Raw genomic sequence first — 17,391 nt, 5'->3', positions numbered from 1 at the left:
GGTGGGCGGGACAAACGAGGAGGACCGATCTTGACATTCCCTGCACGAAGCAACCACGACCGAATAAAACAAGAGGACTTGAGGAGGCTGGTCACATACCTGTCTACTGTTCCCAGGTATACACACACACACACACACACACACACACACACACACACACACACACACACACACACACACACACACACACACACACACACACACACACACACACATCCTCCCCATCAGAAAATACACGTTTTTTAAATAAATGCATTGGCGAAAGGGAATTGTGCCAAATGGAAGGAGGATGAAGTGGCCGGTGGAGCGCTTGATGGTGGAATCAAAGAAGCAGATGGAGCCCTGTGTTTGATTTGCATCAGCATGAAAGCGCTCCAGTGTTTTCAGCAGACTCTTGGACACACACTGTGTCACTTCAAGCCTATTTAGTGCTCTGGCTTGCCTGCACAGTCCGACCATTCTACAAGACAGAATTAAGACAAAAAACTACCAAAGAGCAATGAAGCTATGTTGACATCAAGTCCTTGGCAAGTAGGTCCAGTTGCTGCAGTCATATTTAATGTTCAATGTCATGCTACCGTATTTAACTCATTCACTCCCAAAGACGTTTTTAAACGTCTTTTCAGACTTGGTCTAGAATTGGCTGGTACTGAATGAGTTTAATGGTCTATGTACTGGGAATGTCCCGTACATACATCATGTTTGATTGTCCGCACACCTGTATTGTACCTTGTGTATCATATTTAATGGTGTGTCTAACACTGGAATTTCATTATAGTTCTGATTTACCATGACTTTATACGGCATCGATCTGTGTATTGACACCTCCACCATTCCGTATACCCACTCCTGACGCTTGAAAATGAATCTAGATCAGGATTTATGCCTCAACAACTATGCTGTTGTGTGCTGAACTGGATGGGACTGCTTGGGGGAAATGTTTGTGAATATTCATCCAACTTTCGCCACCAATTAGCAGTATTGTGGAGTCCACCTCAAGTGAATCAGTAACACACATCCAAAGTTCATTGTTCTTCAAGTCAAAAAGCAAAACGTACCTTGAGAACAGAGCAGAACAGGACCAAAGTGGTCTTATTCTTCCATAGCAGCCACACTGTGCTAATCCAACAGCAGTTTCCATGACGACTTGCGGAACCTTGACTTTCCCGACGGCAGGAATTAACATGAAAAGTGAGCAGCATGAGATTGTCTGCAGGTGACTCCAGTTGGTAGCACGTGGATTTGAAACCCCAAATGAATTGTGATTCTTCCTGGCGGACATGACAAAGCACTATCCACTCATATGTTTGTTTGTACTTCAGTCCATCGATTGAAGACTGAATGAGAAAAGTCAACAAAGCTTCTTTGGTTACATCCAATGCCCTAACGAACATACTCTTGACTTGTCTTGACTGTAGTGAGGATGTGTGCAAGAGAGGCTTCACTGTCATCATTGACATGCGAGGATCCAAGTGGGAGCTAATCAAGCCTCTGCTGAAGACGCTGCAGGAGTTTTTCCCGGTCGAGATCTGCGTGGCGCTCATCATCAAACCGGATAACTTCTGGCAGAAGCAAAAGACCAACTTTGGTAGCGCAAAGTTTTCCTTTGAAGTGAGTGGTCGGTTCCATTTAAATCTGAAAAACAACCCTCGGCTCAAGAGAATGTGCTGCTGAAGGCTCTCCATCTTGTTTCCCAACAGACCAGCATGGTGTCAGTGGAAGGTCTGGCAAAGTTGGTGGATCCCTCGCAGCTGACGGACGATTTTGAAGGCTCCCTGGATTACAACCATGAGGAGTGGATGGACCTGAGAGTCTCGCTGGAGGAGTTCATGTTCAATGCGGTTCATCTCCTGTCTCGACTGGAGGACTTACAGGTGGGACGATGGATTGATGCTGGACTGATGAACAGATGGATGACCTCTTGATAAATGGATGGACAGATGTAACTGGATGGATATATGGCAATGAATGGATGTATGATGTCTGATTTGATGAACTGCTCGGTGACCTGATTGATGATCGCTGAAATGAAAGGACAATTGAATAGATAGGTAACCCGATTACTAGTTGGATTCATGGAAGAATAATTTAATAGACAGATGGAGTGGTTGGATTGACAACTGTTTTTTTTTTTTTTTTTTGATGAATTGATGACCTCATGGCTGGATGAGGCACAGGTGAATGGATGGATGAGTGAATGACCAGGTGGAGGAAGGGATGAAGGTTCTGGGTAAATAAATGACTAGAAGGCTGGTTGAATGCACTCCCTGTGTGGAGTTTGCATGTTCTCCCCGGGCCTGCGTGGGTTTTCTCCGGGTAAACTGGTTTCCTCCCACATTCCAAAAACATGCATGGCAGGCTGATTGAACACTCCAAATTGTCCCTAGGTGTGAGTGTGAGCGCGGATGGTTGTTCGTCTCTGTGTGCCCTGAGATTGGTTGGCAACCGGTTCAGGGTTTCCCCCGCCTACTGCCCGAAGACGGCTGGGATAGGCTCCAGCACCCCCCGCGACCCTTGTGACGATAAAGCGGATAGGAAAATGGATGGATGGATGGATGGATGGAACTAATGGATGAGTGGATGGTTGACATGGATGGATGAATGGATGGATGTACAGTATTAGATGAATAAATGTTAGATTCTTTGTGGAATGGATGTCTTGGATAGATTGGTGAGTGAATGGATGTCTGGAAGGATGGATGAAATGGTCGTTGGTTGTTTAGATGACTGATTGATTGCCTTTGAAAGTGAATGCTCTTTGACTGTTCAAGGGATGGATAACCATTTCAATGAATAGATCGATTGAGTGTGGCTTCAGATAGTGACTTGATGATGTCACTAGTTGGATGGATGCTTTTGGATGATGTGATGAAGGAAAGACTGAAATTTGCTTTATGTCAAAGGAGGTCTTGTCCAAGAAAGAATTTCCTTCCGATGTTGAAGGATCTCGTCGGCTAATAGAAGAACACACACAACTGAAGAAGAAGGTGAGCACTACCAACCTGCAATTTACTTGTTTGTGAAGAAAATTACTCATGAAAGGTGTTATGCAGCTGAACTAAACTGTTCCTCAGCATGCTTCACTTTGGTTTTGTCTGGTCCATATGTCAATGTCATGAAATTTTTTTGAGATTATTGGTGCTTGTCTTTTCCACCAACTCTGCTGAAGGTACTGAAGGCTCCTGTGGAAGATTTGGACCTGGAAGGCCAGCGCTTGCTGCAGTGTATTCGATGTAGTGATGGTTACTCGGGGAGGAGCTGCATCTCCGGTTCTGCTGACTTCCAGAGCCTCGTGCCCAAGGTAACGTGATCTGCCACTTCTGAACCCAACATGGGCAAAATATTGCTGCGACTCTCGACTACAACCTCCTTCGGTAATTTTAGATGGACAAAGATTTTATTCATCCTGTGACGGAAATTAAATAACATACAGTACAGCGACATGGTAACTGCAAAACTGGCACGTCAGAAGATTCACCGATGCCTTTTATAGACCAATTTCAATTGTTTGTCAACAACAGACGCAAGGATACTTCCAGGTGGCACAACGTGAGTGACTACATTTGACCGGACCTGAAAGGAAGTGTGACTACCAAAGTGTGTTTGGGTGTGACCAGCACCCCTCTGCGCCCCCCCCCCCTCCTAAGTTGTATTTGTCTTGCTATAGTATGATATTGTATATTTTGTTCATGTGTGTCCGTGTGCACGCGGTTATGTGTCAGGTTTCCAGTCTGCTGGACAAGCTCCACTCAACCAGGCAACAGCTCCATCAGATGTGGCATGTCCGGAAGCTAAAGCTGGACCAGTGTTTCCAGCTACGACTCTTTGAGCAGGATGCAGAGAAAGTAAGGAAAGATACACTTTATGAGCATTTACAAAGAGTGGACAGTAAATATTTGCGACCAGGAGACCTGGTGTCACATGACCTGATTTGAAGATGTGTGAAAAATAGGTGGAAAAAGCAACCATTTGCAGCAGCCAATTGATCAGCTGCAGTTGTGACTATAGATTCCATTCATCATTAACATCCCAGCCGGGGGTCATGCGTACCTGTTAAACATCAAAGCGACAGCTTAGAGAAGATTTATAGGTGTATTTTACGAAACATGGTCATTTTCTTGCCTCTCCTTCACATTTGTTTGGGAGAACATGAAGTGTTGATGTCTCGTGTTCACTTGGATACGCACAAAACCGGCAAACGGGAGTCTGGCGACATGGGTGTGTTCCTCCGGTAAATATTTACAAAGCGTTGAGAATTAAATGCAACAGTTTACTCCACATCAGTGTGAGTGTGCGTGAGGACTTCGGCCTCACAGAGATGCGCGTTTTTAGGAGAACACTGCTCAAACGATGAGTCATTGCCACGATAACCACGCGTTTATTTGAGAGTAAACAAAAACTGCAGTTTGCGAACAGCCAATGGTTTGTTCATTGGCGAGTAAGGAATAAACGTTATATAATATATAGTAAATATAAATAAAGGCTAAATTCTCCTGTTCCATTTAGTCGTCTCTCCCACTTGATTTTATTTTAGGGCCAGCTCTCGCCTCTCTCCATATCTCCTCTCGGTTGCGTACTTCGACAAAATGGGTGTGGGCTGTGCTCCATGTTGGGGCGGAGCTTCTTGCAGTTGTCCTGGTCGTCGACAAACGGCAACAATTCCAACTGCGCTAGTATTCTCCTGTCAATCAAATGCCACAGCCAAAACACTGCAGTAGTGTAAACGTTCCAGCGCAACCCAAAATGTGTGGAAAGTGTAAACTAAATGAGAAAGGTGCCGAGCTTTTTGTCAACAGACTGTCAGTAAAGGCACCAACAACGACAAGCATCAATACTTTCCACCACATGCCACAAAACACACAATAAAAAGATGACACAAAGGGATGGAAAAGTTCTAATGCAGAAGAAAATTAGCAGAACTGTTGTACCAGGCTGCCAAATCAAGATGCTTATTTCATCACTTCTAAATATAAGGGTAAGAAGTAAACATGAAAACGGGTAGCGGGCGTGGTAGAGCCGATGCCAGCTGTCTTCGGGAAGTAGGCGGGATACACCCTGAACTGGTTGCCACCTGATCGCAGAACTGTCAAACAAGTTTTTTAAATAACACTCCAAATGAATTATAATTTGGTCGAATTCCAAGTGTACTACTTTCGAGGATATTTTGTTCCACGGCAGAAATTCCATTCCAGAGGTCAAACATTCAGCATTATACAACTGTAAACAGTAAAGATGTAATGTTCAGTAAAATTTTGATTTTAATTAATGTAAGTACAAGTAACTGTTGAAGTGTTACATACCGTATTAAAAAAAAAAATGTGGGAAACCCCTTATATTTGACGATCTCCCTTTTGTGTCCGTGTTTTGTTCCTTTTGTTATGAATGTACAAGCCAGTGACGGTACAATCAGACTGCAGAGGCAAGAGGAACTAATACAAAAAATACAAGCCGCAGTGCAGCAGAAGGATACATGAGTGGCGTAATGAAATGATTATTTTTAAAATGCTCCACTTAAAAGACAGCATCTCTTCACTTGAGTCAAAACAGTAAAAATGGTTTTGCTTATGTACTGTATTATATTTTCTTCCCATAGATTAAGTAGATGAACTTGACCTCCTTTTCCCGATGAAGATCCTAGATCACAGGTGTCAAACTCAAGGCCCAGGGGCCAGATCCGGCCCGCCAGGTCATTTTATGTGGCCCGCGAAAGCAAATCATGTGTGTCGACTTGCTAAAATCTGTACCGAAATGTCAAATTGTCATGTGTAATAAGTAACGTTGAGATTTTGCAATAATTTTTTTTTCCCAGTTTACACTCACTTGAACAATAATTGAACAAACTATTATAATTGATTTGACTGATTTCAAAACTATTAATCTATTATTGTGTTGTGTACAAGTACCGGTAGTAATTTTGTGGTTTCACTGTCATAACAGCCCTCCAAGGGAAGACGTAACTCCAAATTGGCCCGCGACTAAAATGAGTTTGACACCCCTGTCCTGGATGGTGGTGTTTTACCACTTCATTTCTCAGGACAAATATTTAAGATATCTGCCCTCCCCTCACTACAAAATTTATTTTTCGGCCTAAAACTGTATTTTAAGGTGGAAAAACTTTTAACAATATAAATTGCTGACATTTATGGCAACAACGTAAATAATCGCAAGGTAGTAAGCAAGTACTTGATATATCTCTAGCTTTCAATTTGGGGTTCAATAAAAGGGACAACCATTCTAGAAACCGTAAAACGTTTTGTTCAATGGCCCAGCTCAAAAATGTTACCGAAGTTTGTTGCTTTGAAAATTTGGGGTTCACCCAACAGTCTTTTTTTTTTTTTTTTTTTTTTTTTTTTTTACAATGAATATAATCTAGAAGTAATTTGTATCAGCAGCTTTTAGAAAGGAAAACGGATGAATCAACCTAACTTATAATTGTAGTCCACACATCTGTCCTTAATGGAGAAGGGAAGTGATGGTAAACTAGCTGTTAGTTAATCAAGGGTTCTGTGTGCAGATGTTTGACTGGATCAGCCACAACAAGGCGTTGTTCCTGCAGAGCCATACTGAGATCGGCCGAGCGTACGACCATGCCGCCGAGCTGCAGACGCAACACAACCACTTTGCCATGAACTCTATGGTAAACAACACACCGACCGACGCACTCCCTCACACAATGATACCACACAGCATAGACGCTAGATTGATACATTTTTCTCCCTTCTAGAATGCTTACGTCAACATCAACAGGATCATGTCAGTAGCGAGTCGCCTAGCGGAGGCAGGACACTACGCCTCCACGCAGATTAAACAGATATCGAGTCAGCTGGACCTGGATTGGAAAAGCTTTGCCGCCGCTCTTGATGAACGCTCAACCATCCTTGCAATGTCCGCAGTTTTCCACCAAAAAGCGGAACAGGTAAGCAGAACAAAAATGTCCTAGACTTTGTACGGTGGTATTTTCTGGTTTAGTTACTCAATTTATAAACGCAAAGAAAAACAAAGCCGAACTGGATCGTGACACATTTGTCGAGAATGTTTCAATTCACATATAGCTATGCTGTCTCCCCAAAATGCAAATTGGCTAACGGGGACAGAAATTAACACTGGCCTGTTGTCCCGAGGCCCACAAACTGGCCTGGCCGAGCCATTACAAATCACCAAAAATTGTTGGCTGCCGAAAATGGCAGAAAATTTACATTTTTGTCTTTTTGACTTTTATTGCTGTGTCAACCCGACTAAAACAGGATATTGTGATGACACAAGGAAAAACGATGACCCAGTAAGCAAGTGCCTACTGGGTTAGCCTGCTCAACTTGTTAGCTTCAACAAAGGGCGGTGACAGAAAAAAGGAGGCTTCATTGAGAGATTATTATGTTTAGTAATGCACAGACAATAACTGTGTGCTAACTAGAACTTGACTCATTGATGTTGTCAGACAACACTTAGCAATACCATGACACTTAACGACGCTGCTTCATTACTGTCATAACACTTATTGGAATACAGCGTGCAGCCGGTTATGTTGAAGTGTTAATAATGGTGAGTGATATTTTTTAATCATTTGTTTCTATAATGCCTGTCACTCAAAATCTGTCTTCACATGAAAATGGTCCACGACCCGAAAAATGTGGGGGACCGTTGCCTTTATAGATTAAAAAAAGTACCTGTGTGTACAGTATTATGCATTGTTGGAAAGTCTGTAATGGATTTATTCTTTGATGCCTTAATATAAATTTGAGCCCTTGCAATGCCTTTATTTAAGTGAGGTTAGTCCACAATAATAGTCTTGAATTACTGGCTACCAACTCCACACAAGCAATATTTACTAAAAGGTTTTAATAATACAGTGTAACGATGCTAAATGCGAAATAATCACGGCAACTTAACATATTATGTTATGAATATATGGAGCATGACAGGGTTACCAAAACTTGGCTCATCGTAGACCAATGGACCCGCCACTCAAAAGGTTTTAATGTCGGACCCTGGCCAATCACTGCACACCGCAGAGCACAAGTTTGACACTTTATTGCCATTACAGAATTTAATAAAGTAATATATTTTACTGTTCGTCACGCTAATAGCATAACTGCCTCAGTCAATTGTTTGAGTTATCTACATTTTTGCCACATCTGCATTAGATTATGGAGACTGATTTCCCGCAAAAATCCGACTTTTGCAAATAAATTCAGTTTGGCAGTTATGTTATTAGCATGACGTATTGGAAGTTTTCAATATCGGGAAAAGTATTACCAAGATAAGTGAAGTCTTTGGATAAAGCTCTTTGGCTATCCACATTGTCTGTTAAGTCCCTCAAAAATCAACAGACACACCTGTATCCACTCAAATGTAAATAATATCCTTGTAATATCTGTAGAATAATCCAGATAAATGCAGGCTCTGGATAAAGTGCAGTTGTCCACATAGTCAGTTAAATAAATTCAAAATGAACTTCTTTTTCTGCTCAGATGGTAAATAATGTACCAAAAAATGCTAATACTGTAGTACGCTATTAAGTCAGAGGCAGCCTTGAAGGGAACTTAATAGATGTAAACAAAATGCTCTTAGCAGGTGAGAACTAAAGAAAGAAAATTGATGTACTGAAGAGTTTTCAGCAAGTTATTTAACAACTCGTTTGCTCCAATTTGTCTATGCAGTTCTTGTCAGAGGTGGAGGCATGGTGCAAGGTCTGCAGTGAGGGCGGGCTCCCAACTGAGATGCAAGAGCTGGAGCTGGCCATTCACCGCCACCAGAGCCTCTATGAGCAGGTCACACAGGCCTACACTGAGGTAAAAAGCACTCGAAGAAAACGCCACAGACTGCAGCAACAATCTCTGTGGTGTTCTAAAACATTTAACATTTCTGTCAGATTGTAAGAATAGCATTATAATTTTTAGCCATTTGAAGTCAGTTAAGGTCAAGTGGACTCTCATGCCGTCCAAGAACAAGAAACCTTATTCGATGATAACTTAATATTTTTAACTGCAAAAGCCTGATGTTCTGATTTCACCTCAGCGACTGGACCTTTCTAAAAATTGCTTACATTTCATGATGGGGTGAAAATATTGTGATTTAAAGAGCACTGAAAAGAAACGGGTTATTCTTGAACAGGGGTTAGCAACCTTTTACACTCAGAGCCTTTCACAGTCATTTTCATAGACAACAGTGGGAGCCCCAAACACTTTCTTACATCTGAAATGATGATGATGTTTGCCCTATATACACACATAGAGTAATCCAGATAAATGAAGGCACTGGATAAAGTGCGGTTGTGCACAAAGTCAGTTAAATAAGTTCAAAATGAACTCCTCTGTCTGCTCAGATGGTAAATAATGTGCCAAAAGGCTAACGGTACGCTATTAGCGTGAGTCTTGCATACGTAGCATATACTATACAGTGGATAGTGTAAGATCATGAGGTTACTTCCTGACACCTGAAACGATGATGCTACTGAACCCGCAGATGATCCTGATTTTGCATCACCAGTAGATAAAATGAGGAAACGGTGTGAAAGCGTTTTGGGTTCCTCAGGCAGAAAAGCGCCAAAGTGAAAAAAGTGAAAATCAAGCCCATTTACCCAAGCCCAAAGCATTTCTCATTCCAAAAACACTGGTGGAGGTTTACTTGGAAAGGGAACCATTTCGTAGGTTGAGCAGGAGATTAAGCCGAGGATTTTTCTTGCATTGACTCGACCAAAGATATATTGACATTACAGTCTACCGACAGCTTTTGCCGACCTCTTTTTCTGTGCTTTTCTTTTGTTACATATGAACATTGGAGAACTGTATTTTTCAGGGAGTTGACTTTGGTCATTCCTTGCCAGGCCATCTGTGAGCTGCTTCATGACAAATCTCCCCATCTGTTTGTGAGATAGTAGGACAACCAACCTCGGCTTTTGAGGGGTTATTCGGATAGAAGATGTATTTTCTCTCCCACGATGACAATGTTCGGGGAGTCATGTCTGACTCCCCTTTAGAGTGACGGCCGACGTCGCTTGGCAGATTTAATCTTCATTCCTGCCCAAGCCATCAACAATGTCTTTTTAAGCAATCTAAATATACACGGTGCTGTCTCAAGAACGTTTGGCACGTCATCTTTGTTGCTCCTCAATGGGGATAGTTTCTGAGCAGATGGTAGTTTGATCTCTTCAACCATTTGTCTTGCCCCACTGAGGATTATCTCAAAGGCTGCTACAAACGGGATTGGATAAAAGGCACATCCCATCGTGATTCCTAAATGTAGCTCCTGTCATGCTGTGGTAAAGCCTTACAGGACAAAGCACATCTGCTGGTAATTGAAGAAGGATGCATCCAAGTTCTTGATGTATGATTAGAGGAAGAAATGGTGTAGTTTATCAACTGGTGTGGGATTGAACCATATGTGTTGGCGAGGGTAGGCCAGACAACATGCAGGTCAGTCTTCTCCCACTGAGCCTTTTGGTCCAAGATCATTGGACACATTTGCACGTATAATTTTTTTTTTGTTACTCGGATTGAAATCATTCAGACTGAAGATCTATTCTTCTGTCTATTGTGACATGATTTCTTCCAATCGGATTTTTCCACTACATTTAATTGGAACAGCTGTTTCCCAGATGAGTAACGTGCACAGATCTATGTTAGCATCTATGTGACTGATCAAAATGGAGGTCAGCCATCTACAGTATTTAGCATAGCAGTTGTTGTTTTTAAACTTGATCAAAAATTAATTCCAGGATGTAGCCCGGCTACTCTGAATGCTTTACGTAACTTCTGATCAGCTTGGCAAAAGGAATGTGCCACCACTGAACCTGAATGAAATCTCATTCGGATAGGCTTGCTTATTCCAATTGAGGTGTTTATATGCAGTATTTACATTCGGTTTTAGCATTTGGGTTCATTCGAATTGGAATACAAGGCCCCATGCAAACCTGGCTTTTGTCCCAGATTATTGTCAAGTCCACAAAACTCATTCCATCTGAGGTGGGAAAAGCAGTTGTGGTCTTCAGTCCCAAGGAAGTGAATTTTAAAGACATTAGCAATTCAAAAACATCACTTTGCTGATTGGAGAAGAAAAAATCTTCTATATGACTACAATGACAACCAACACAAAGCAATGACCTGAAGGTTGACTTCTCTTTCCAACTTCTTGGTTAGGTCAGAGTCCAATGTCTGCCATGCTTCAGCTCCATTTAACTTTGGTCATTTGATCTTGTTTCTTCCAGTTGGCTTGTTGGTCTCTGCTTGTGGCTTTGTTCTGTGGGAGAATGGGTCTTGATGCTCACATGGCGGCACAGCCTGTGCCAAGGGGCTCATTCTCTCTTTTCCATTTGTACCTTCATTCAGCTCTGTAGTTTTCAAACTGATTTGGGTCCCTTTTCTCTCACCTGCTGAAGTGGTGCAACGTTGCTGTTTGCCTTTCTGGCTATGCTTTGCTTCCCTCTTGGTGTATACGGAATCCCCTTAAGGAGCCGAAACACTGCCTTTTTCAGGCTACTCTGTCAATTTTTTCCATTGCCTTCCTCAGTTTTTCTACAATCACTCTTGCCTCTCTCAATGGTTGTTTACTTCACATTAGTGTGCAGTGGAAAATGATCATATTCATTGTAATTGCATACCTACCAGGTTGCCTGAACAAAAAATGTGACCCCTGGTGTTGTTATCTAGAAATATTTTCAAGCGCTACTTGTACAACAACATGGCGTAATTTCTTTTTAAAAACATTACAGCAGGACTGGCTCGGTGGTCCAGTGGTTAGTGCGTCAACCTCGCAGTGGAGCGGTCAATCCCGGCTCTGACCTTCCTGTGTGGAGTTTGCATGTTATCCCCATGCCTGCGTGGGTTTTCTCCGGGTACTCCGGTTTCCTCCCACATTCCAAAAACATGCATGGCAGGCTGATTGAACACTCAAAATTGTCCCTAGGTTTGTGTGTGAGCGTGGACAGTAGGCGGGGTTTCCCCCGCCTACTACCCGAAGACGGCTGGGATAGGCTCCAGCACCCCCCTCGACCCTTGTGAGGATAAAGCGGATCGGAAAATGGATAGGTGGACAGCAGGACTGCGCGCGAAAATGATTTACTTTATTCATGTTGAACATCAAACCTTCAAAGAATAAATCACTCTGAATTATTTACATTGCACCTTTCAACAATGCACAATGCACACACATACTTGCATGCACACATATTAAATAAATGCAGGACTCCAACCATTTTAGTGCTAATGGTCATTTTCATGAGACATTTTCAAGGACCAAACTAAAAAGAATTTATTAAAAATATCACAAACCATAATTGAAATTCAATGAGCCACGGCCATTTGTATTCCAATTTTATTGTTAATAACTATTATGACAGTCACGACACAGTGCAGCATATCACTGTTTGCTCTCCATCCATTTTCTGAACCACTTTTCCTCACTTGGCTCGTAAGCATCTAATAAAGTTGTTATTAGTTCTAGTCTGCGTATTTTGCGAGATCATAAACTGGGGATGAAACTTCACTTTGTGCCGCTCTTAATGTTGGCGTTCTCCAAATTGGTCTTGGTCTCATCTCGGAATCGAAGTGATTTTTAGTCGGTCTTGTCTCGGTTGGATTTCTGATGAAGACCAAGCCACTGCGACTGTGATCAATGAGAAAAGCAGGAACCAGGTGCTGCGCTGCTTTTGGTGTCGACTGGAGTGCCACGCCCCCTGCACACAGATGAAGACGACTGGAGATGCAGCAACCCAGAAAAATTTGAAAGAATGTCAGCAAATTCATCAGTAATTAAGTTTGGTTTCCAAAACCAAAATCAGTTCATTTTCCCAGCAAGAAATTTAAGCATTGTTCCTGACTTTTTCCTCTAAAATGCAGATGCAGTCTTCGTCTTGTCTCCATCTCGATAATCTCTCATCTCGATAATGTCTTGGTCTTATTTGGTGTGGTCTTGACTACAACACTAGCTGCGGTTAGCCTCGAGTACAGTTGCACTGAAGCGCGGGGAATCTGAGCATGTAGGCCGGTTTCCGTTATTAATAAAACTCAACAGTCCTGAACTTAGCGATTTCCCGCTAGTTGTATTTCCAGATGACCCATTTTGTGTGTTATGAATTTGGCGTCTGAAGTAAGAGGCTCGGCAGCAGAGTTTGAGTGGTTAGCATATACCGTAACCTAACCATAGCGCATATCAGTAGCCTCGCTTTTGTTTATCTTGCCTCTGCCACCTCCTGCACCCTTCCAGGCCTGACAACAATCCATGCAGGTCGTGCTGGTCACGCTCTCCTCCGGTATGTTGAAAGTACACTAGAAATTCACCACAACTTGTAAATTTCTACTGTAATCCAATGTCGGTTAAGTCCACACGATTATAATATCCAGCAGTGAAGGCCAAACTACAGTTGAGGGAAAATGCAAGGATCGTTCGTCATCACACTTCAGTGTCAAAATGCTCCAGCGGCTGCCCTAAAGCCATTTCCACCGAAGCAAGGCCGCGACTGTCGGGCCGGGTGACCACAGAGGCAGCCTTGGCTTAGAGTCGAGGACACTTCAACTGGTTGTAAACGTACAACAGATAATTATTTTCGGCTGCCACATCTGCCACATCGTGAAATTTGGGCACCTGCGCACCCAAATTGGGTGCTCTATTGAGCCCTGACTTAGACTGGTGGAGGTGGGGAGGGGGTCAAAACAGTGTGGTGGCCTGCAAAGCTTATAAAGCACGGGAGGAAACCCTTGAGTTGTAGAAGCCATTATGCTGTGTGATGCAACTGAATTGTTCAGTGGAGCTTGACTGTGTCGCTTGGTCTGTGACTGCATGGCTCAACTCTGCTAACAATTACATTTTCTATGACTAGATCTCGGGGCGCTGTACATACGGCGAGTACCGACAGGCCCTTCGCACTGTATCCCATGTTCGTCATTGTTTTTCATGTTTCTTGTGCAGAGCGTGCCTGTGAAGTCCAATTACCCCATGGGGATAAATAGTTTCCTGAATCTGAATCTGAATAGTTGGCAGTAGGTCAGATAATCACTGTCTCGTTATCAATAGTTTTTGTGACATTTTTGTGTAGCGGTGTACCATGAGATATTTGTAACGTAAAATATGTGCCTTCGCTATTCAAAGGTTGGGCAACATTGGCTGAGGAACAGCTTCTTTCTGTTCATCTCTCATCTTGTCTTTACTTTTCCTTTTTCCTTGCATGTGTCTAGGTTAGTCAGGATGGAAAAGCTCTCCTGGATGTCCTGCAAAGACCTCTCAGCCCGGGCAACTCAGAGTCTCTGACGGCTACCGCCAACTACTCGAAAGCGGTTGGGAACTTCTTGTAACACATCACTCGGTAGAGGGCAGACCTCAGTCAAGGCCAAACATTACTAATCTGGATCAGCACCATATTGTACAGCTTCATAGAATGCCCCCACAAAGGTTCCAAAGTCACGGAATGTTGGCAGGAAATTTCATCAATTTTTCCTTTGGGAGTTTTTGTTGAAGAATTTTTGAAAATATTTGGACTGGAATGAGTGAAAATATTGGTAATTTTGGGTCGTCTGTATTGTACATCAGCTATACATATACATATTTTGTCATAAGCAGACATACATGTTATTTCCTTGACATTCTTTATCCTGCATTCATTTGCACTCAATTCTCACTCCTGGCCTACGTCTGAGTTTTGCTACTACGATGAATGCATTCTTCATTGAGAAATGTAAAAAAATATATAAATATAAATCACCAAAACAACCTTAAGAAACCAAATACAATTTAGAAAGAAAAAAAAAGTAACATTTTATTGATTTATTTATTTGTAAAAAAGCAATATATGCTATGTATGTTTATTATCTATAGGTTCATTGTATTCTGGATGTGGTCCATGAAGTACTCCACCATCAGCGCCGTCTTGAGAACATTTGGCAGCACCGAAAGGTCCGACTGCACCAGAGACTGCAGCTGTGTGTGTTTCAGCAGGACGTCCAACAGGTACACTGCATACACACGCACACACGCACGCGCACACACACACACACACACACACACACACACACACACACACACACACACACACACACACACACACACACACACACACACACCCATTTGTGTATGCAGACACATACTTATGCACTTAAGAAGTGAAAACAATACAAAACAAAGAGGGGAGAATATATCTTGAAGCTGCAGTGGAGTGTGTCATCCTGTGGCGACATGTGTTTCCCATCAACTCTCTTCAGCCATCAGTTTCCCCAAACCCGGAAAACTTCTCAGATCCAAATGGAGCTTTGCTCCAAAGGCGCTGCCGCTGACGCTTCGGCAGATAAATGAAGCATGGAAACATGTCTGAAGATCAGGAGATGACATTTCAAAACCACAGTAAAAAAGAGGCCATTATCAAAGGATGCCCAATTATATGGGCAAAAGTACTGCGATTAATTCCGAAATAAAGTGGATTAATCAACCAAAGTTTCCATTCACTTCCCCCATGAACGCAAATATTTCCACCGTCTCCAAGTTCTAAAAGTTTCAACAGGCTGTCAAGTGCATACCAAAGCAACAGGTGGTGGTATAGCCAACAACCATATATATCTATAGAAACAAACCAGAAACCTGAATGCATTTCTGAATGAGGCACTTCGAAAAACAATGCTGAATCTTGGAAAAGGCTTTTGCTGCTAATGGGAGTGACTCCTGTGTATCACACAATAAACAAAAGCTATAATAATACATTTGTTATTCATAAATTAAAAAAAGAGCCCACACTATGACATCATACAGCAAAAAGGTTTTTTTTTCCTGCCAAGGGGCAAAAACAAATCAGTTTTAATTGATCCGACACATAGTTTTTATGTTAGTAAAACACAGAGAAATAGGGTTTGTTTTTAAAATAATCTAGATTTTAGCAAGACATGGTGCACAATCGGGTTCCAAGTTTCTGGGAACAGTTCAGGGTAACAATGAGTCAAACCGTTTTGAGTGGAGTTCTTCAGAGAAATGTCTGTGGTCCATTTATTTTCTGTCGAAATGATACTCTCTTTGTCCTAGTTGCCACAACATCAAGTCAAAATAGGTCTTGCACTGGGCCAGTGACCTACCAAATGGGGAAAAAATCCATCAGATGCAATCTAAAATGTTGCACAAACACTAAGATGTTAGGCTGCAAAGAGGGCTCATACTCCATATTTTCTTTACTGATGCACTTTCTTGTAGGTGGAATTTGTATGTCACATACGTTTTTCGGTGACATTCTAAGATCCATTCAAAGTAACAATTCAACACAAATTTGGAGTGGAGTTCCTCAGGAAAAAGTTTTAGGCCCATTCATTTTTCAAGGGAATATGCAAAGAGGGAAACAACTCTACCAACTCCACCTTCAAACTTTCTAAGATTTTACATGGATGAATTTCAATACAAAACTTCAAAATGTACTTCAAAATGTTATGGCACTCAAAAAGAGACTAGAAATGTTCCTTTTCATGTATTGACATTCATCCACAGCTTCAAGTTGACATTTCTGGCCAAAAAACTATTTTTGTTGATGTTTATCTTTGTGTGAAGTTTAGAACGTTCAATGTTGATGTTGAAGTGGCACACTGCACTGATTTGAAAAAATCCTACTTGGGGATGCACAAACCTCCTTAGCAGAGGTAATACATGTTCATTACCGGATGTTTTGACTGTTTTTAACACACAATGCTCAAATTCTTTAAAACAAAAACAAAAAACAAGGTTTACAAACCATCTTGAGTCATCTAGACTCTGTGAATGAAGCGGGTGAGAATTCCTATCCATATATGAAGGCTGCTTATGGAGTCCCGTAGAGGAGGGGGACATGAGCGAAACATCGAACAAAGAAGAGATCACATCAGCGGGGGCAGTAAATTCAGCGGGATAACACAGTTCCACCAAAAACAGCCGTCACATATCGGCTACTATAAGGCCCCCGAGACACCGGTTGAGCGAGTGGTGCCTGGCGTAGAGGCGCACACGTGGAAAGCGCAGCACGCTTCCAACGGCAAATAAATCACGGCAGACCGGCAGATGATATTTCCACCCGAGAGGGGAAGAAAGTAAAGGTGGAGCTGCAGCATATGAGGTGTGTAGTTTGATTTGGTACGTACGACCTTCAACCAACCTTGTGCTCCCCCAAAACAAATCATTTCAATAAGAGCTGTTGACACTTCATTTGTGTTTACACTCATTGCTCATATTCATCTTTTCCTTGTTGCGCATTGGGTTACTCGCAAAGTGTGATGCACCACGGTGAACTTTAACCTTGCTTTTCAAAGTTGCACTGGTACCTTCACTTACAAGTGCCCGGATCTCAAGTTTTTTTTGAGTTACGAGCCGTCACTTGGTCATTTTATTTGATTTGTGTTGCCAGAAAACATTTGAGTTATGGGCAAGCTTGAGATTCGCTGCCATTTCACTGAAGTGAAA

The 17,391-nt window shown here is 42.2% G+C and overlaps 1 protein-coding gene across 1 annotated transcript in view; it reads left to right on the top strand.

Moving 5' to 3' along the window:
- Nucleotides 1-17,391, top strand: part of kalrna (kalirin RhoGEF kinase a) — a 142,463-nt gene that overhangs the window by 44,081 nt on the left and 80,991 nt on the right. The window contains exons 3-13 of the mRNA XM_019875685.1: nt 2-116; nt 1,419-1,611; nt 1,701-1,874; nt 2,904-2,987; nt 3,170-3,301; nt 3,723-3,845; nt 6,515-6,637; nt 6,725-6,916; nt 8,658-8,789; nt 14,169-14,267; nt 14,806-14,937. Of these exons, the coding sequence (XP_019731244.1) occupies nt 2-116; nt 1,419-1,611; nt 1,701-1,874; nt 2,904-2,987; nt 3,170-3,301; nt 3,723-3,845; nt 6,515-6,637; nt 6,725-6,916; nt 8,658-8,789; nt 14,169-14,267; nt 14,806-14,937 (1,499 nt within the window). The remainder of the gene's footprint in view (nt 1; nt 117-1,418; nt 1,612-1,700; nt 1,875-2,903; nt 2,988-3,169; nt 3,302-3,722; nt 3,846-6,514; nt 6,638-6,724; nt 6,917-8,657; nt 8,790-14,168; nt 14,268-14,805; nt 14,938-17,391) is intronic.

This window comes from Hippocampus comes, unplaced genomic scaffold (assembly GCF_001891065.2).
Source record: "Hippocampus comes isolate QL1 unplaced genomic scaffold, H_comes_QL1_v1.1 scaffold234, whole genome shotgun sequence".
Classification (NCBI taxonomy): Eukaryota; Metazoa; Chordata; class Actinopteri; order Syngnathiformes; family Syngnathidae; genus Hippocampus; species Hippocampus comes.
This window is presented reverse-complemented; position numbering and strand designations above follow the sequence as displayed.